Source organism: Nicotiana tomentosiformis, chromosome 11 (assembly GCF_000390325.3).
Source record: "Nicotiana tomentosiformis chromosome 11, ASM39032v3, whole genome shotgun sequence".
Taxonomy (NCBI): domain Eukaryota; kingdom Viridiplantae; phylum Streptophyta; class Magnoliopsida; order Solanales; family Solanaceae; genus Nicotiana; species Nicotiana tomentosiformis.
The window spans coordinates 90,593,480-90,615,228 of NC_090822.1; the positions used below are offsets into that span (position 1 = coordinate 90,593,480).

General features: G+C 34.1%; 1 protein-coding gene and 1 long non-coding RNA gene across 3 annotated transcripts in view; both read right to left on the reverse strand.

The window, feature by feature from the left end:
• Positions 1 to 20,067, reverse strand: part of LOC138900923 (uncharacterized) — a 32,197-nt gene extending 12,130 nt beyond the window's left edge. The window contains exon 1 of the long non-coding RNA XR_011412273.1: positions 19,998 to 20,067. This is a non-coding gene — a long non-coding RNA (uncharacterized lncRNA). The remainder of the gene's footprint in view (positions 1 to 19,997) is intronic.
• LOC104119119 (uncharacterized) lies at positions 3,543 to 10,175 on the reverse strand. 2 transcript variants are annotated; one of them, XR_011412272.1, is made up of 10 exons: positions 9,877 to 10,156; positions 9,307 to 9,479; positions 8,905 to 9,063; positions 8,367 to 8,516; positions 7,646 to 7,789; positions 6,398 to 6,554; positions 5,913 to 6,085; positions 5,723 to 5,805; positions 4,038 to 4,140; positions 3,543 to 3,927 (listed from the first exon to the last, which is right to left on the reverse strand). XR_011412272.1 is itself a non-coding variant. In XM_009630541.4 (10 exons), the coding sequence occupies exons 1-10, from the start codon at positions 10,088 to 10,090 to the stop codon at positions 3,838 to 3,840; spliced, it is 1,419 nt and encodes a 472-aa protein (XP_009628836.1). In that variant the 5' UTR covers positions 10,091 to 10,175; the 3' UTR covers positions 3,543 to 3,837. The 2 variants fall into 2 exon arrangements, 1 of the variants encoding a protein (XP_009628836.1); XM_009630541.4 differs by having other exon boundaries at positions 5,723 to 5,778; positions 9,877 to 10,175.
• Positions 20,068 to 21,749: the final 1,682 nt, after the last annotated feature.

Below are 21,749 nucleotides of genomic sequence, written 5' to 3' on the forward strand. Positions count from 1 at the left end.
TCAATTATGTAGTTGTTTCCTCCTCCTACATTTTCTTATTTTTTTTCCTATGTTGGTGAGAGACCGTAAAAGGATGAAATGTTCACGATTTAACAAAATGTTAAAATTTGGAACCTTTTCAATTATAATTTAGAATTTGTTATAAGAAATATAAGAGACTTATTCCCAATTCATGTTACATATTTTATATTACAAAATTTACTCATTGCTATTACGAGTTCTACAAAAGTGTTTGGTTAAACTTATAAGCTGGTCAAACTAGCTTATAAGCATTTTTTAACTTATCTACGCGTTTGGTAAGGTCAAAAGTGCTAATAAGCCAAAAATAAGTCATAAGTTGGTCACCCCCAACTTATAAATTTTTAGTTTATATGCACTTTAAGTTTGACCAAAAATTTTACTATTTTATCCCTAAAATATTTCTTTTCAAAATAAAACTCCTACATCGATACTCAATGCCTCACGTATTTTTTCAACATAAACCCCACGTCTCTTCAAGTCTGCAGTTCTCATTGACTATTTGAAGTAAGCAAATTCTCTATTTAGGTTTAAAACATTGTATTTATCTTTAGTTTGAATTTTAATAAAAAGGGATAAAACTAGCTTTAAAGGATGACCTTTTGTAATTTAAATAAGACGCAAGCTTTTATAGCACTTACTTTCCCTAACCAAAAAAAAAAAAAAAATGTTATTTAGGCTAGATTTTTTAATATTTCTTACCTACTAAAAGCAATAGGGGGGGAAAACTACGAGAACAAAACGGTTGATGATATAGTCCATGATATTAATGCAATAAGAAGGAAATCATTGCCCAAATGTGTGTGTTAGGTCAAAGTCAAATACAAGGTCAAACATGGTCAAGTCAACCAACACATAAATCAACTAAAATCCCAAAATTGGGCTGTGGACGAAACCCATGATTTATATGGTTCATTCCTAAAGTTACACTATTTTTAATACCAACTCCTTGCAACTCATCTATCTATTACTCCCTCCATTTCAATTTATATGAACCTATTTGATTGGGTACGGAATTTAAGAAAAGAGAGAAAACTTTTAAACTTGTGGTGTAAGATGAAACACATTTATTTTGTGTGGCTATAAATCATTGCATAAAGTAAAATTGTTTCCAAATATGGAAAGTGGTCATTCTTTTTTACACGGATTAAAAAGAAAATAAGTTCACATAAATTGAAACGGAGAGAGTACTAAAGGGAGAGAAAAAAATCATCTCCTTAAGTCAAGTGACGGTCTTAAAATTAGCCACATATTGTATAACATATTAACTATTAACTAATAACTAATGACATAACCAGAAAATGTCACATTTAGAATACATTAGAAATTAAAACCTCAAAAACTTAGAATTAGATTTACAACCCAGGATAACAAATTTATAGTCCATTGTAAACATGGTAAGTGTAAAATGTGATACCACATGTTTACCCGTAAAATAATTCGGTTGAATTTGTAACGTAGTTATAGACAAGCGAATCGATTTGATTCAAAAATAATAAAGAATCTATCTATTATTAAAAGGAGAGAGAAAAATTCTCTCCTGAAGCCGAGTGACAACTTTAAAATTAGCCACATATAACATATTAACTAATTAACTATTAACTAATTTAGCCATATGGCATAACCAGAAAAAGCCACATATAGAATATATTAAAAATTAAAATTTCAAAACTTAGAATTAGATTTACAACCCACGATAACACATACAAAAAAACCGCGATAACAAATTTTAAGTCCATTGTAAACATGGTAAGTGTAAAATGTGATATCACGTGTTTACCCGCAAAAACAGTACAACTGAATTTGTAACGTGATTTATAGACAAGCGAATCGATTTGCTCCAAAAATGATAAAGAAATAAGATTAAAATTAAGATTTGACGACTGAAATTAGAGATAACAAACATGGGCCCAAACTCAATCTTTTTTAGAGCATAAGCGAAAATAATGATAAAGTGATGAAAAAAATGTTAAATTGGGAGCAAAATAGTAAATATAGCTTTTGTGTGTTGAATATTTCATGTCCTTACAATGGTTGTTGACCCCCGCTATTTATAACTCTACGTAAGGAAACAAGATCCTAGGATAAAGCTCCTCTTAAATGAGAATAAAAGCGTCATTGATGAATATATAACGACATACCTTGAATGTAAATATTCTCTACAACGACCACTTAATTAATGTTAGCGAATATTCCTCCATTGAATGATATCCGATGGCAAACCTTTGAACTTCTATCGTCAACTACGTTCCCTTCGGAATTTATCCGGTACCGAGTACCGACACACGCTGTATCCAGTATTAGTTGTTTTTCGACTCATCCTTTGTCTATCTTCGACTTCACGTGTCATTTTATCATTCTACCACCTGTTATCAACCAACTTTACCCCATAACTACATATTTTGGTTATTGGTAAAATATTAATAGAAAAAACAAATTAAAATTTCATAATATGGGTAAAAATATATAAAGAGGAAAATAAAGATAGTGTGAGAATATTTATACTTTGAACTAATTTAAGGATAAGTATAATACTCATAAATATTATTGATAGAGTTAAATGACGAAAGAGTTCTAGTAAGAAGATAAAAGTATAAAAATACATTAAACTTTAGGAATAATTTTTTTATATTTATATATGATTACTAGAAGGGTAATAAGCAAAATATTGTGTCAATTAGTAAGCTAAAAAATAATCACATGATAATATAACAATATTAAGTAATGAATAATGCAATCACTATAAGTAAAGATTAGAGAGATTTTTTAGGGTGAAAATATAGAATGATAAGACTTATTCGACTTTTACTTAAAATATAAAGTGGTAGTCGGAATTTTGTTAAAACAATATGTTCAAACAAGACATATTACAACATGAAATATTTATTATTTTTTAATATTGACCACAAAATAAAATGCAAGTACAAAGATCAAGGGGTTTGGCTGTTACAGATATATAAAAAAAAAATATGTTATCCACTACGAGATATGAGAAACAATTTCATGTCTTGCTTCTTAATTGATATTTGATGATTATATGTAATTTTATCTGGAAGGTTTAAATTTTAAAGTAATTCACGTATAATCCAAATAACTCAAATCATAATTTGATAATTGTATCATTGTGCGGGTACTAATACTAGTAGTTGATATTTTAATGATGATTAAGAAGAGAAATTTCAAGTATACTTCATTTTTATGTTATAACTCCATCATAGCACTTTCGTATACATCTTTCTCGACTGTGATTTCAGATTGCCACAAGGAAATGTGCACCAATTAATAATAATTTTCTCAAGGCATCAAATATGCGCTGTACTTGCTAACTAATATTATTTGTGGAGAAATGAACTTTTGGGCTCCCAAACACAAGAACAAGGATTGAGGGGTCTAGTTTTATTACCATGTGAAGAAATAGATCTTTAGTCTAATTAAAAGAAAAAGACATTTAGTCTAACTCAATCACTAGGGAGGATTGCCCAATATCATATAAGAAAACCATACAACAAATTCCTCGACCAATGTGACGCTTAACATTATTAATTATTGCCATAACTATTAAGGGAGCCGGAGCTAAATTGTTAATAACCACAACCATTTTTTCTGTTCGAACCTTGTATTCGCATTTATCTACCATTCAACCATCTACAGACACAACTGCAGCACTAACAAGCAGTAGAGTGACCTTGGAATCAGCTAGAAGTTGCAGAACACAATTACAATGCTAATTCTTATTTATACAACAACTTTACACAGGAAGTCGCAACAGAAATAGATACTGACATTTATCTTGAGGGCCGTTCATCCAAGATGAGGCGATTACAGAAAATTCATTCTGCTTGGAACCTGGATACCTGCTCTCTTTAAAAGTTCAGCAGAGGCATGCTTGGCCATTGATAGAACTTTTTCCTGTGCATAAAAAATACCTATGTCAAACTCATCAGCACATAATGATATTTAACCTAACAAAGTAAATGAAAAAGTACGATTAAGCATCTAAAAGGGGTTGTTATCAATACCTCGTCTATGGTTATAATTTTCTTATCTTTCATAATCCAACAGCCATTGCACATAACAGAGACGATATTCTCAGTTCTCATGCAATAAACAAGGCTGGAAATGCTGCAAAGTCATCAAAAGAAGCTAGTGTAACATTCTGGTGATCACTAAAGAGGATGATATGATCAAACAGGAATAATTGAAACTACACAATATTAAAAGAAACCAAGAATAGAGAGAACAAGCATACAGACTGCATAATAATTTACAAGGTAATATTATCCACTGATTGCTGACAGCTTAGCTTAGCATGCTAGAGTTAAAATAGTCAATGTATGTAGTTCAACCATATTCCAGTTATTGGTAGCAGAACTACAAGTAGACTAGAAAGCAAAAATAAGAAAATAGAAATAAAGATAAGAGAATAAAAATAAATATGTTATTGTTACATGAGGGAAGTTATGAACCCTCAAAAGAAGAAGTTGAAGAAAAGATATTATTGTTACACAGGAGATGTTATGAACCATCAAAAGAAAGTGAAAAAGTAACATTTCTAATATAGCCAAACCATCATTTCAAAGGTAAAAGTTCAAGAAACCTCGATTTCACATACAGAAGGAAGCTATGTAGCTACCTCCTCCACTTCTCCCGACAAGAAAAAATAGAAAACGGAAAATGAAAGTGGAAGGAAAAAAAAAAGGTGAACCTCGGATTCCAAAGCAATAGTTCAAGAAACCTCAAGTTCACCCAATTGCAGTACAATTCTATCCGATTGTAAATACAGAACCATAAATGGTTTTGAAATGACAGCCAATGAAGCGACATCCAAAAGAAAGTCAAATTACTACATAAACCACATATCACACACTGGAGAGTTCTAGTGCTCTCATATTATGAGCTGACAATGAGAAAACAATTCCAGGATTTTCATACTAAAGCCAGTTGGTTTCCTAGCACAATTGTTCCTGTATCAGTTTCATTTAATTTACAATACCACAACGGAACCCAGTCAGAGCTGCAGGTAAAAATTGCCAAGGGGTTTGATTCTCCATAATTGAAGAAAGGAAAGGTAAAAAAGACCCAAAAAAACGAAGGGGTTTTATTAAAATACAGTAGCTAACTACGATTAGGATTTGAATGCAACGTCATGTTTAATTGATCCTCATGAATATGGACAAATTCTCATAATGGTTGAGAGGGAAGTGTTTGAAGAGAAATCATCTAGACAGAAAGTATAACAGGGAAAAAGGACCACTGACAGCTAGATTAGAAAGAGATAGAGAGAGTAGTAGCAATGCAATTGGACTCAAAACTTTCTAAAACTGACCTGAAGGGCTATTGATGTATAGCCTTGGATGAAAAATACATAAGAAGATGGAAGCTTATGCACTGGCTAAGCTAGCTTAGTGGCAAAACTTCACCTGAGAAAGATGCCTGTACTTAAAGAACATTTGTGCTAGAGGACCTCAAAAATTAGTATGAGTTGCAACTGAGGAACTGTGTCAATCAAAGTGAAGATCCAAGATTGTCAACTTGCTTTGGAGGAGAATGGACTGATTTAAAAAGTCTGATATTGTGCAACTTTTAGAATGTACTTCGCACTCAGAATGCATATCACATAATAGAAATACATAGACTAGTAGATGAATTACAAGAAATAATGTATCTTTAAGCGTGCTTATTCTCCATTAAAATGATCTCATACCAGTCATTATTTGGCATCATGGACCAGGAAGAAGGATTGACCACAACCATATCAGCCTGCAAAGTAGCTCACTATAAGTAAACCTGTATGAAGAGACCGGACAGCAGGAAAATCTCTCATGCTTCTGGAATCAGAAGCAGAAGAAACTATAGCAAATGAATAACACATAGGCAGAAGCAAGGTGTCCAACCTTCTTTCCAACCTCGAGTGAGCCTATTTCTTTGTCCCAAAGTACAGACTTGGCACCATTTATTGTGGCCATTTTGAGGATTGTTTCAGCAGGCAAAGCTGTAGGATCAGTGGTTCCCTTGGAAAATACTTCACGACCTTTGTTGACCAAAGAAGCCAGGTACATCTCATCAACTGCACCAGAATAACAGTGGACTAGTGGAGCATCTCAATAAATGTAGTAGCTCAATAAATAGATAATAGAGAGCATGTGAATTTTGCTAATGAGAAGCAGGAATGCAGGAATGCAGGATTAGCACAAGGAATCTGCCAAACTTGGAAAGATGTGATGCGAAGAATCTTAGATCATTGACGTTTCTATACATTACAAAGAAATGCAATCAGACATTTAAAGGTGACAATAACACAGTACCAATAATATCATAGACAACTATAACAAGGAAGTTGAACAATGGCAATACTTAAGAATTGCAAACATATCAGTACCAATACTCATCCTATTGTTTGATGGAGCACCATCTGTACCCAAGGATACACAAACACCAGCACTAAGCATTTCCCTAATGGGGGCAAATCCAAGCATCCTCATTGCAGCAGCAGGACAATGTGACACTTTGACTTCAGCCTTTGAGAGACAATCAACCTGACAGAACAGCAGCAGACATATAGTTATTTGAAAAACAATGGCTTATTATAGTAGCGACGCGATATAATTATTTGAAAGAAGATTAGCGTTGAACATTTTTTATGAAAAAAAATCAGCAAAAGACATAAGCAGCTCAAACATACAAAAGTCAGATAAAAGTTAGTCCCCATGACAATGGAGATATTCTTAGCGCTGCAACCAGACTGAACTGCAGGCTAAGTAAAAAAAAAAGTTCCAAATTTTCTTGAGCTTTCATAGAGTTTGGCTCAGCAATCTTTAGTTTACTTGATATCAAATAAGTGTATAATTATTCACAAAAAGGGGCTTTGAAAATTTGCTTTTGTTACTCTAAAAATAACTAATTAGTGTTTTTTCATCATTTTCTTTGTTAGATCTGTCATGTAGTAATGTGGCGAGAATTGCAAAGTAGATATTTGACTCTCTTCTTCTTTAAGCTGAACCAAGACGGAAGCCAAACCTGAACTGGCATAACTTAAAGTACTTTTCTTGCTCAAGCAATGAACCAATAAGTATTATTAACTCATCTTATGACAGCCATAATTGAGGAACTTTAATCTCAAAGAGTTTGCAGGAAAATTTAAAGATCATGGGTGGTTGAATAAGGATTGTTGTCAGGAATGACAGTGGCATTTTTGATGAGGTCAGGAATCGGGTACATCAGTTTAGTAACACTAGCAGAAATGCAATGTAGGCAGGATGTGTTGATGACAAAGTCGTCAAGTGATACAGTCTTTGAAACTTAACCTAAAGTTTTTCTATTTCACCAGATTTTCAACAGGCAGCTAGCCATCACTTATGTTACTACACTTTCATATGCCTTGATACAACCATATCAAGTATGAACGTCTGTCCCTAGCCTCTTTACTTTTAATGTTAGTCCATCCTATGAGCTGGTATACACGGCAGGTGGTCGTTTTCGCTCCCTCAATCGATTCTCTATTTAGTTCCTTTTGTTTTTCCTCTCGCTTTTTGCCAGCCATGCTACCAATAAACAAACTTGAAAAAGATACACAAATTAAGCAGGCCAACTAGAAAAGACAGATCTCAGAAAAAGACAAGAAGCTTACCTCTTCCTCGTTGACCCAAACAGTATGTGCTGCCAGCAAATTATTCTGCAGGAACTTGATCTTCTCGAGATGTGTAACAGTTCCATGATCAACTCCTCGAGTTTCAACAATCAGTTGGTTTTCGTGGGGTATCTCTGCAATATGCTGAATAGTTGAGACATTAAGGCTCCAGTGGTGTTGATAAATCCTTTTAAGACGTTATTCCCCCTGTACACAACATTCTTTTTCTTTTTCGCCTTTTAAGGGCAGTGGAACCTCGGGGGTGAGGGATTGAGGTTGACTTTAGAAAAATGCTTATCATTCAACTGTAATGGAATGCATCCTTTTTGATATACGAAATAACATATTAATTTGGATTCCAGAATACAAAAGAGTAGTAAGTGAAAAAGCATAAGGCCATTAATAACACCCACCATAACGGAAGGGCAAGCTAAACTCTCAAGCTAAAACTTATTATATCTATTTTTGGGCAACTCCTTAATTTTATTAGTAGCAGAGAGGAACATACAGGATCAGTAAAGCTGAAGACGATCGTCCAGTATACTAGTTTTCATTTTTTAATAATTCATATTATGTGTGTCAAAAGCATCAACATAGTTCAGTCTGACTGTGACTAAAGATTTCAATTTATCTTTGTTTCATCAATTGCAACCTTGTTTACATAGATAGCTTATTCCACATAGTAGTTGAGAGAGAGAGAGAGAGAGACAGAGAGAAATACCATGTGAATCCCTGTTTCTAGTTTTTCTGCTGTGTCTCTTGTCTCAGTAAGTAACCGATCAGTTGCATTCATAATTTGTCTTATCCCAAGCCATACTTTGATACGTCCATCTGCTGTATTGTGGTGTTTCATAAACAGATCCTTCTGCGACTGCACCCTTGAAATAACACTACATTCATAACTCTAAGCAACAACTTGTAATTACACAGTGAATATACAAATTTCGAATTAGCAAATCTGAAATAACATTACCATGGAGAGGCTAAGCTTTTACTGGCAGTTTCAAGGCTAATAAGCAAATTTCAAGCTAAATGATTTCAATACAAGAATAAAAAAAGGAATCAATAAGAATGCTGGAAAGCAACAGAACCTGTTAATTAAATAATTGAAGATTTGATTGAACACACTTCAAAAGTGAAACTTCAAACTTTAGTAAAGACCAAACATGAGAGATTGCGCAGTAAAAGTTGTGAAAACTATACAATATCTTCAACTAAAATTCAACACAATGCTGGTTTATTTAGAATTTTTAGCCAACCTTGATACACTCCTCAGTAGTCCTAGCGGCCCATGAAGCTGGCAAACCTTCACCGCAATCCATAATAGACTCGGTCAAACACGCGCGCAAGCCTAATACTTCAACTGCACTTGCCATTCCAGACAAATGCTGCCCTCCTGCTTCTGCAAAGCATGTAACCTGTTTCCAATAACAACATAAACTATCCGGCTTTAAGTTATTTGCACTAACAATGTAAATTTTTTTACACTCTCAGTGTACTTTAACCAGTTATAACATGTTACTTGCCAATTTTTTGCAGGTTACAGATTAATGCTTATCATTGGGAATTACCTGCAATTACCTTATAAGTGACGTGATTTTGTAAATATTTATATGCAATGTGTATATAGTTTAGCCTAGTATGATCCCAATAGCACTTACACCAGAGTGAATAAGTTCGATTCCGCAGAGTAAAGTGGAAATGAAGGAATCTTGTTCAGTCATGTTGGACTCATAAGGCCAAATGCGATCACGTAACCATGTCAACAAATCCACATCATCAGCTATTCCTCTCCCTAATTGCTGAGATGTATGAACATGCGTGTTTATGAACCCTGTCCAACATTTTCATAAGTAGGCTAATAGACTACTACTCCACCCACAGAGGATTATAATGGAGCGAAAAATCTAATTTTGTACTCAATTCTAACTTCATTTTACAAATTTTAAATAATATATGCTCCTAGAGAGTATGGCAAATCACAATTTCCTATACGCTACAAAATATTTAAGAAATGTTTCAAAAAAAATGTAATAGGAAGAAAAGAAAGGGTTTTACTCTCATAAGTACTAGTGTCTATTTATAACTATTTATAATGTTATAATTGTAAGAAACTTAACTTTTGCACGCACCTATTACAGTAGGTTATTAACTAAAAATCTCATATCTTAAGGACAGTGAAAACTCATTATTCATAACTATTATCAAAAGGTAATTGAGAATGTAAGGACCTGGGAGGAGAATTTGACCGCTGAGATCGACTAATTGAGGGGAGAGAGAAGAAAATTGAGGGAGAATTTCGGGGGATTTGCCGACGGCTATTATTGAGTTGTTTTGGATAGCAATTGCGCCATCTCGGTAAACGCGGCTCTGAGAATCCATTGTCACGATCATAGCATTGTGAAGTAGGAGAATTGAGCTCTTATTCTCGTTTCTTAGTTCCATCGCTTGCTCCAATTCTATTCTTATCTCCGATTTAACTTCAGACTAGAACTGATAAATACTATACAGTTAGCAAAAGGGGACATCTTTTACCTATTTCATCCACAATTGTATACTTTGTATACATTTAACCTTTAATATATTATGGAGCCAAATTTACCCCACGATCAACAAACTTTTAAAAATACCTCTTGATCGTAATTTAAAATCTTCCAAATTCTTTTTATTTAAATCACTTGTTGTTCTTCTTGGTCCACTATTTTTGAAATAATTGACATTTACCTACTTTCTGAATTAGAAAAAAAATATTAAATAATACAACCGAATAAACAAAGTATAATAAATTGAAAAATCTAAATTAGGTAACTTTTTTAAATTCTAAAAGTATTTACAACATCCCAATTTTAATGAATTCGTTGCACCAAATGTACGGAGACTTTGCAAGTATTAGTGATTGAAGTTGAAGTTACTCGGAGACTTTATATTGTCTAATTCAACTTTATTTTAATTAAATGCCTACACATTTTGTACTCTTAAGTTAGTCGATCGAACTCTATACTAACCAGGCAATGACAAAATATATTTGAATATATATGTACATACATGATGATCAATTGCATATAATACACAATAATTAGACCCACTAAATTCTACAGTGTGTATATGTTTGACAAATAAATAAAAATTTAAATTAATTTTATTTATTACAAAAAGAGAAATTGGTGCATTGGTAATAAAAAAAATTATGAATAATTTGTATAGTCTAGTAAATCATTCACATCAATAGTAATTTTTGAGAAATTAAAATAGTGAACCAAGAAGAACAACAAGTGATTTAAATAAAAGAAATTTGGGAGATTTTGGATTACTTAACAGATCAAGGGATATTTTTAAAAGTTTGCTGATTGTAGGGATAAATTTGGCCCAATAGTATAACGGTAGGGGTAAATTTGGCCCGATAATATAAATGAGATTAAATGCAGATAATATATGAAAGTAGAGGGGTATATTTGGCCCTTTTCCCTGCTTTAAATGATAAATTCCCCTTTGTTATGAAATATTATAAAATGGTTGTTATGAAGTACACGCAAGTATACGTGACCGTCAAGTAATAGAGTGACTTGAAAGTCGGATGTCGAACCCACATAGACTTAGAGTAATTGTTAACTAAGCAAACTAAAATCAATTTACTGTCCAAGATAATCAAAAGTGTTATTTTTCTATTAATCTACTATTGTAAAAATTAAACAAGTAATTAGCTAAATTAATTAGGAGCAAGCGATTATGGTTGGATTTTAATCAAAGGAGATGGAGTTCCAATATTGTGGCCGGTTTGTCAATTCTATTGATTTCGTAATTACACATGTTAATCCGAATTATCTATGGTTGCTAGTTGACCGGATCCTTTATATAAATAGCATGTTCCCACAATACTATCTGTCTATCCATAATATATCAATCCTATATTTCTATGGTATTAATTCTATCATGAACGAATATAATACGGTATTCAACTAAGCAAGACTGTTAGGTACTACATATTCTTATCCTAACCGCGAAATCTTTCCTCGAGCCACGAGTTCATAAACAAGCTCTCTCTAATTCTACTCTAATCTAATCACGACTTTCCCAAGCATAGAATAGATAATAAATAGAACTCAACTGCTGGGCAAACAATTAAGCAATTATGCACAGATTAAGAGAAACAACCAAAAATGATAGCTCGTATTAACGGTAATGTAATTAATAAACTTCAATATTCATGACAACCACAACCCTAAAACATGAAGTTTAGCTCAACATAGACATGGTATCAAAACAACCATTCATCCAAAGAAACGTAAAGATTACTAAGTTTGATGGAAGAAAGATAGAATCTGGTGAATTCCGGCCTCCGCGGTGGCTCTGTGCTCTCCCTTGGTCCAAAGTATATTCTTTCTTCTCTCAAAATGGGTTTAGAACCTCTTTTATACATGTTGGGGACATATAAGGTTGAAATTTCCAAGTCCCAACCGAATTAGGACAAAATCCGCCCTCCAGCGTCTTGCTTGGCGTTCTTGCTTGGCGTATGGTGCCAACCTGTACAGTGAGTATTTTAGCATGTTGTCAACGACGTTTTGGTTGGTACTTGGCACGAACCTGGGCACCAAACTTATACTTCCTCCAAATTCTTTCGTTTTTACTTTACTTTGCATGCAAACTTTCCAAATCACTTCCAATTGACTCCTACTCATATAAATACTATTATTAAGCTCGAGTCACAAATATTCACACCAAAGTTAACAAAATCGAGGCAAAATGCAAGGCAAATTATATGCGAAAATATGGATTTTTAGCCAAACATCACCACCTCACACTTAAGCTCTTGCTCGTCCTCGAGTAACCTAAAATTCACTCTATTCTTGAGCACTTTATATTTACACATTTGAAGCACACTATACCAATGATTATGGTTGATAGCAACAATTAAATTGTAGCATATGCAATCACTTATACTTCCCTTAACTTATGTCATTCTTCAAAAATATTCACAACAAAGACGACATGCTTATAAAAATCCTAGCCTCTAAAACCGACTCAGTGTCACAATGCACTCATAGCTTGAACACCCAACATCCTAGAGAAGTCTAATAATGTTACCTATACATCATGAAACCACGTGCCCTCACAACAAGAATAAAATAGTAAGTTGAATCCACACATTCAAATCAAATGCTCAAATATATTTTAAGGGCTCACATATATCAAAGAAAATCGTTCACTCTCACAAAAGAAGTCACATGTACGCAATTGGTACCATAGGCTTGCCCTTAATGTAAATCTCTACTAATGTAGGCTCACTACAATTTAAAATCAATTAGAACTTTTTTATGGTTGTAATGTGGGCTAAGGGATGAAAAAGGATATATTTAGGAATAATGGATAACCCTCATAAGCACTTTAACACATCTCATAATGAATTGTAAGCGCAAATTCTTCAATCCCAACTTCAATTTCACAACTAAAATCACCCCTAACAATGTTTCCTCTTTCTTTAGGCACTACTTTAATTCATACACACTAGCAAGAACAACGTGTCAATTTATTCATCTATATTTTTCCTTCTCTTTTTTCAGTTTTTTTCTTTATAATTTCCGCGAATGGTGTATTCTTTTACAAAACAAGTGCACTTTTCTTCCTTTCATTGGTTCCACTCGAAAGCTACCCAAATTCCCTCCTTACTTTATTTAGCGCTCATTTCACAATTAAAGTGCTTGAAGAGGTAAAAGGATCAAAACAATGTCAATTAAGAACAAACGGGAATAGGCTTGTAATGTGGGTGCCAAATAAAAGTCTATATGCTCAAAAGGGTTAAATAGGGACAAATTTTATTTGTGATCTGCATTAAGCTCAAAAAGAACAAAGACAACCTAAAATCATTTTTCAAACCGAGCCTCACCTAAAATTTAGCTTCGACTCACATACCGGGCATGTTCTAGACACAAGTACAATGACATGGACTACACAAAAATCTCACTTCACACATGGCACATGACTCACTAAGGACGGTCTCATTCCGACTCTCAAACTAATGCAAGTATTCACGAAGCCACAATATATTAAGTATTAAGCACAAAGGGAATATAAGTCAAGAATACGAGACATAGGCGTCACGAGACATGCAATCCAATTTATAAAGGCATCGTGATCAATTTCAAAACATAGGGAAGATACTACACATGCCAAAGCCTAAATATGCTACTATCAAACAAGTCAAGGGCGCCTAAGAATCTCATCTTTTTTCCTTCATTTTTTCCTAAGTCCTACTCTAAGAAAATAAAACAAAAAAACTATTATCCGGTTCAAACTACATCCCATGGAAAAGAACCGAGGCATAAAGAAAACCCACGGGGGATTATTGCTAAAAGAAACTAAAAGACATATTTTTGGATTTTTGTTTAGACTTTAATCCCTCAAGAAAATTATCTAGGAGATCCATCATCGGGAAAAGTCTAATTTTCTACCTTTTTTTTTCTTCGATTTTTCTTATTTTTCACATTTAAAAAAACTAAGCTACTAAAATACTACACAACAACGAAAATAAAAAGAAGAAGCTAAAATCAAAAGAAGAAGTTAATATTTTTTTACTAACATACTACTACTAATTATCTAGAGGAATTCTCTCACCCCACACTTAAAAGAGTGCAGTGTCCCCAATGCACAAATAAATCCAAAATAAATAAATAACGAGAGTGGACAAGAAACTCCTTGAAAGGCCAAGGCCGAAGCAATAGCGGCTAACAGGGTACTCAGACTTCTCCCGGACATGATCCTTTATGTGGGTGCCACACACTTAGTTCTCACCATCTAGCTCGCTTTTGCACTCTTCCAATGGCTTTGCTTCCTATGCTTGTAATCCGACAAAATAGAAACAAACACTACAAAACATAATATTACAAAAATAAAAATAAAAGAAAGCAGTAAAGTTGGGTTGCCTCCCAACAAGCGCCTAATTTAACGTCATGGCATGACATGAACTACTTTGTGCCTCTACCCCGAACTTATGAATTGGGCTCCCAATTTGGCTTCAAGTTTTCTGCTATGATCCTGGGGTGGTGAAACAAATCTAATTGGGCCAAGTAACCAACATCGCATTCTACACTTCTTAGCCTTCAGATGAGGTATGTAATTCTTTCTCTCTGGCATGACGAATTCAAGAATGTAAGCACCTTGTTCCTCGTCCACTGGCTCCTCCAAAGGCTCGGGTGACTCAATTTTTATATCATCATCTAAACACAATGTCGAAAAATGCATGGAGTGAGGACCAGTATGCCCCAACTCTAGAACTGCTTCATTTTTGACATACTCACTTTCACTTGCACTAAAGTCATCAATAATAATATTATTCGCTTCCTCACTTGACTCTAATGCAATTTTCTCAACTTCGGCATCATCAATAAAAATATGGTTGAATGACTGACTCTCCACTTTTAGCTCCTCAATTTGGCGTATAAGCTCATTTTCAGCTTCACACAACTCATAACTATTTTGTTGGGCGTGGACGGATCAACCTTTGCATTCAATTGATCTCCCAAGTCGTGAATAATAGTGCCAATATTTTCAATCTCTTATCCCAGTTCAACTCTTCCTTCTGTTAAGAGTTTCATCCCATCTGTAATTTCCTCACATTGAGCCTCATATATTTCTAAATGTTCAGCTTGTTTCATTAGCCAAGTTTGGCTCAAAATCTCCACTTCTTTAAAATTTTCCTCTTGCTGAAACTTGCTCTCTTCAGTAAAGTCTTATTCATTGGCCTTTATTCTTGTGATTGATGCACTCATTCTTTTTATAGCTTGTCTGAGTTCATCCTGTTGCTCTGCTACTTGCTTCAATATATCCCTAATATAGGCAGCACGTGCTTTATTCTTGTGATTGATGCACTCATTCTTTTCATAGCTTGTCCGAGTTCATCCTATTGCTCTGCTACTTGCTTCAATATATCCCTAATATAGGCAGCACGTTCGATATCATGTACTTCTTGGAATTTTACTTCTTGCTCCACAGATTGGCTCTCAAATTCTTCTTCAACTTCACAAAACTCATGACCACTGTCCTCTACAATTGACTGTTGGACCGTACACGACTCAACCATTTCACTCACTTTAGCCTCCATTTTCTTGATTGTTTCCTTGAGATTTTCAAAGTCTTTTCGGCATTCAACAGTTTATTCCACTGATTGCCTCAACAGGTCCATAGTTTGAGCATCATATTCCATATTCTCCACTTTGTTCCTATCAAACTCACAAAAATTATCAGAAACATCATAATAAGAGCTCAAAAAATAATAAAATAAATTAGGACAACCATCCCAATAGCCATCTTTACCATCACACATATTACAAATATTCCACTCAAGATTGAGATGGTGCACCGAACTCCCTCCCGAAAATATTTTGATAATTTTTCCACTAGTGGGGTCCTCCACAATAAGGACAAAGATCATCAAAGTAAGAATAGCCATCATTCAAATAATTTCATTCCAAGATGCCATGTATCATATTAGCAAGATTAGGCCTTGCGGACTCGATCACAGGTCGCTCTTCATTACCTGCCATCTCTAGTAGTTGAGGTTGAACTACGATGTCCAACTCTCCTTCTGTTCTAGTTCTGGCTTCGACTTCCCTCCTTAACCTGTGAAGTGTTTATTCTACTTTAGGATCAAGTGGAAGGAGGTTGTTCGCACTTCTACTCCTCCGCATTCAAGAGAAGAGCCTACGTTAACACAAATAAAGCAAACTAAAAGTTAAAACTTGAACAAATAACGAATAAAAGCTTAACTTAGATAAACAATCAATAACTAATTCCTCGGCAAAGACGACAAAAACTTGTTGGTTCCTCAAGTACACGCAAGTATACGTGGCTATCAAGTAATAAAATGATTCGAAAGTTGGATGTCGAACCCACATAGACTTAGATTAATTATTAACTAAGCAAATTAAAATCAATTTACTGTCCAAGATAATGAAGAGTGTTGTTTTTCTATTAATCTACTATTTGTGAAAATTAAATAAGTAATTAGCTAAATTAATTAGGAGCAAGCGATTGTGGTTGGATTTTAATCAAAAGAGATGGAGTTCCAATGTTGTGATTGGTTTGTCAATCCTATTGATTTCGTAATTACACCTGTTAATCCGAATTATCTATGGTTGCTAGTTGACCGAATCGTTTATATAAATAGCATGTTTCCACAATACTATCCGTCCATCCATAATATATCAATCATATATTCCTATGGTATTGAATCTATCATGAACAAATATAATACGGTATTCAACTAAGCAAGACTGTTAGGTATATTCCTATCCTAACCGCGAAATCTTTCCCCGAGCCACGGGTTCAAAAACAAGCTCTCTCTAATTCTACTTTAATCTAATCACGGCTTTCCCAAACATAAAATAGATAATAAATAGAACTCAACTACTGGGCAAATAATTAAGCAATTATGCACAAATTTAGAGAAACAACCAAAGATGATAACTCGTATTAACGGTAATATAATTAATAAACTTCAATATTCATGACAACCACAGCCCTAGAACGTGAAGTTTAACTCCATATTGACATGGTATCAAAACAACAATTCATCAAAAGAAACGTAAAAATTACTAAATTTGATGGAAGAAAGATGGAATCTGATGAATTCCGGCCTCCACGGCGGCTCCGTGCTCTACCTTGGTCCAAAGTATGTTCCTCCTCCCCTTTTATACATGTTGGGTTGAAATTACCAAGTCCGAGCTATTAGGACAAAATTCGCCCTTTAGCGTCTTGCTTGGCGCCTAGCGCCAACCTGGATAGTGAATATTTTAGCCTGCTGTCAACGACATTTTGGTTGGTGCCTGGCACGAACATGCACACCAAACTTATACTTCCTCCAAATTCTTCCGTTTTTACTTCACTTTGCATGCAAACTTTTCAAATCACTTCTAATTGACTCTTACTCATATAAATACTATTATTAAGCTCGAATCACAAATATTCACACCAAAGTTAACAAAATCGAGGCAAAATGCAAGGCAAATTATATGCAAAAATATGAATTTTTAGCCAAACATCAATGGTGGAGGTTCATAACTCCTAAAGAAGTGGTGCTTTTACATCTTTACCTGATTTTGGGATCACAATTAAACCTATACCCACTTTGCAAAAATAATTCCATGTCTATCTACTTTACGATCAACTTCAGACTTATCAGGTCTGAATTTTAAAAAAATTTAGTCTGAAGTGAAAAAATTGTACTTCAGATGCACTTAAGGCCAAATAGGTCTGAAGTGCAATTAATGGTTTCATGCACTTAAGGCCATTAAATCTAAAGTGAAAAATTACACTTCAGAGATTTTTTGGCTAAAAACATCCTCTCATCGATGGCTCAAATCTAAGGCACATCCTTGTGTTACTAAAGTAAACAAAAACATCCCTTAAACTAATCTAGAAGTTGCAACAACCATTCTTCCGTTTAGTTTTTGTCAAGAACTAACGATATCAACCAAAACACATGTCAAGCACGTGACTTTTCCCCATAATTTCCATGTTCTATCCCTCCTTTTGTAATTTGAAAAATTGAAGTATTTGTTCATTCTAAACTCCAACTCTTTCATAGTTTTAGGTCATTAAAACTGAAAGAGCTATTACTTTGACACAATTTGCCTTCCTAAGATGTAGTTATGCTTCATGAAAAAAAAGTAAAATTAAAGTCAAGTCTGCAATCTTTCTCTTCTTTCTTGTTCCAGCAGTGTTTTAATTGGTTAAAATAGTTGACGAGTGGGATTAGTTTAGTTTTTGTTCTCTACATCTTCTTCATCTTGAAAGAGATTATTATCTTTGCTAAGAAAATTTAGGAAATAACTATACAATGATTAAGATCTGCTAAGCCAGAGATGCCACTTACCTATTTTGGTAAAATGCTTTGTGCACGTTCTGTGTGAATTTCAAGTCACATTATTGAGTGAACTAAATTTAGCATATTTTAGTTCGTTTATGTAGTAGACTTCTGGTTGTATTATTTGACTCAAAAGAACCTTCATCTTATCATAATCTCTGAATTGTAAACATACCCATAAAGTTGAAGTACTGCAAAATTAAAGTAATATAAAATTCCCTGAGTTGTTTTCATGATAAATCATCACCAACCTGTGGTGATTAAAAGTTCTGAGCATTACTTTTGACCAGGAGATTGAGGGGGAAGTCACGAGTTTTAATTTGGTTTAGGAGAATAACCTACTTTAATCTTTTCTTCGTCTGACTTTGCTCTATATTATTTTATGAAGTTCAAAATGAAAGAAAGTTTAGTTTATGAAGTCTTAGTTTCATGGAGGTGAAAGATGATCGGGCTGAGGGTCACATTTGGGAGATTGAGGGTTGAAGTCACGTGTGTTGGTTTATGCTGTTAGTTTCTTGACGGAAACTAAACAGAAGGATGGTTGTTGCATCTTCTGGAATAGTTAAGGGATATTTTTTGTTCAATCTAGTAACATAAGGATGTACCTTGGGTTTGAGCCATAGTTGAGGGATGTTTTTGGCCAAAAACTCCACTTCAGATGCACTTAAGACTAAAAGATCTGAAGCGCAACAAACGTTTTCCTACACTTAAAGCCAATAAGTTTGAAGTGAAAAATTATACTTCAGATGCACTTAAGGACATTAAGTCTGAAGTGAAAAATTGCAATTCAGATGCACTTAAGGCCAAAAGGTCTGAAGTGTAACCAACGTTTTCATTCACTTAAGGCCAAATAGGCCTGAAGTGCAAATTACCCAGAAACAGAATTTGTTCTTCAAATTTTAATAATCCAATATACAATTTAATACTTAAATCTACTCCAAATGTGCTCAAATTTGAAACATAACCTCCAAATATCATCAAGAACAAACCCCCAATCATCAATTTGTCAAAATAACAATAAATCTAATGAATCCATTTTGTAATTAAAAAAGAGAAAAGGCAGAATGGCCTAAATGGCACCTATACTTGTGCCACTTTGTCATACCGGTCCCCAAACTTAATAATTTGCCAATTGAACACATACACTCCTTCAAACAGTGTATAATAAACGTTTCTGACCATTGACCAAGCTTATGTGGCATTGAATCAGCTGAGTTGGACAAAATGTGTGAAATACATGCGTATAAAGCGAGTGTAAACAATGAATTTGATTTAACACTGATATGAGATTTAAATCAAATTCCTTAGTGCAAATCATTGATTTAATTACCGCCTACAAATGCAAATCCTTACCTGCATTTTTCCGCTCTTTCCCTTTCTTCCCCCTTTTCATCCCCTTCTCTCGACCCTCATACACTCAAAAAAAGATATCACCTTTTCACTACTAAATTCGATCAAAATTTGATTTTATTTCTCTCTCTATATATAGAGCACAGATTTGGATAATCACACCTTAAATTTCCCTCCTCAAATTCCCCAAACCCCAATTTCTAGTTTTTGTTCCATGTGTAATTGTAATCAAAATTCGATTTTGTTTCTCTCTTTGTAATCAATTTCTAGATTGGGGCATACACAGGCGAGAGAAGGCACCAGATAATTGGAGATGAGAAAGAAATCACCGGCGAGAATTCCCGGTGGTCGGAGGTAGTCTCTGGCGGAGGTTGTTGAAAGTGGCGGCATAGAGGTGGGGGTTAGTGGTGTTTCTCCGATGGCATTGATACCGAACAACGACTAAAAAGCTCAACAAATCGCCAAAGTTAGCTTCATTGAACATCGCCGGCTATATAAAAGTCACTGCCAGCGAAAATTCCGGCCAAAGTTTTGGATCTAAAACCCATATGATAGTAGAAACATAAAATAAGAAGACAATGGGGTAAGGATAAGAGGAAACGGGAAAAACATCGATCAGAATAGATGATTTTTATGTTTGAATTTTATTTTTATTTTTATTTTTGATTTTAATTATTTTTAATCTACCATGTGACATGGCATCTACACATTGTTATTTTCTGACGTGGCAACCGACATGGAGGAGATTGTATTACATGCACTAATAGCCTCCTGTCATAAGCATTTATTATACACGATTTGAAGGAATGTAAGTGTTTAATTGGCAAATTATTAAGTTTGGGGACAAACATGACAAAGTGGCACAAGTATATGTGTCATTTAGGCCATTCTGCTAAAAGAAAAAGAAGAAACCCTAAGCAATAGTAAAAAATAAAGCGCCACAATAGCTCACCACTGTAAAACATCATAAACTACCTTAAAATGTGTTCACAAACACCATATAAAATCACTGTTACCTGAAGAAGAAGAAGAAGAAGAAGAAGAAGAAGAAGAAGAAGAAGAATGAGAAAAAGGGCTGAAGTTGTTTAAACAATGGGTACAAGTTAAAAAAAATTAAAAAGTGGGTATAGGTTAAATGAGGGCGATCAAATAGGGCGGCCAGTGTAATTTTTACTAAAAAAGTTACTTCCACTACTTTTGTACTTGATAAACTTAACCTCATTAATTCTCATAGTAATTCTTGTAACCCCCACACCTCTATAACCTCCCAATGATCTTTTTCTATGATCTTAATGGTTAATGTCATATTCATTACAACCTTTGGTATTCCTCACTGTATCCGTATAAATAGAGATATTAAGGATTATGTTGTACGCATTTGAAAAATTCTTGAAAAAAATAAGAAAGCTCTCCCTTTCTCTCTATATGAGTTGTCTATTTTCTTATTTCATATTATTATTTTGAGCTTAGTTTCTTAACACCCTTATATTTTTAAAAATGAATATTGTAGCACATGTTTAACTCCAAGTAACTTATCAAAGTAGTCTAGCACATGTTTAACTCCAAGTAACTCATCGAAGTATTACCCTCTTATGACTATTATTGAAGATTGCAAATATCTATTGAAACAACAACAACAACAACAACATACCCAATATTATCCCACACCATTGGTTTGGGAAGGGTAGTGTGTACGCAGACCTTACCCATACCTTGGAGGATAGAGATGTTGTTTCCAATAGACCCTCGACTCAGGAAAGTATAAGCACCACATTAATGAAAATATAAACAAGAAGAGACAACACCAAAAAGCCATATAAAAGCAGAATAAAAACAACAAGATAGTAAGGTGATTAACAATGAAAGAAAACAACGGTTAGTCATAAAAAACTACTA

What these genes read in the sequence shown, in the direction of transcription:
- LOC104119119 (XM_009630541.4), bottom strand. Translation starts at nt 10,090, where the DNA reads ATGGAACTAAGAAACGAGAATAAGAGCTCAATTCTCCTACTTCACAAT. An exon ending in CGGTCAAATTCTCCTCCCAG is followed by an intron (nt 9,480 to 9,876) that starts GTCCTTACATTC and finishes AATGTTGGACAG; the next exon opens with GGTTCATAAACACGCATGTT. An exon ending in ATGATGCCAAATAATGACTG is followed by an intron (nt 4,141 to 5,722) that starts GTATGAGATCAT and finishes ATGACTTTGCAG; the next exon opens with CATTTCCAGCCTTGTTTATT.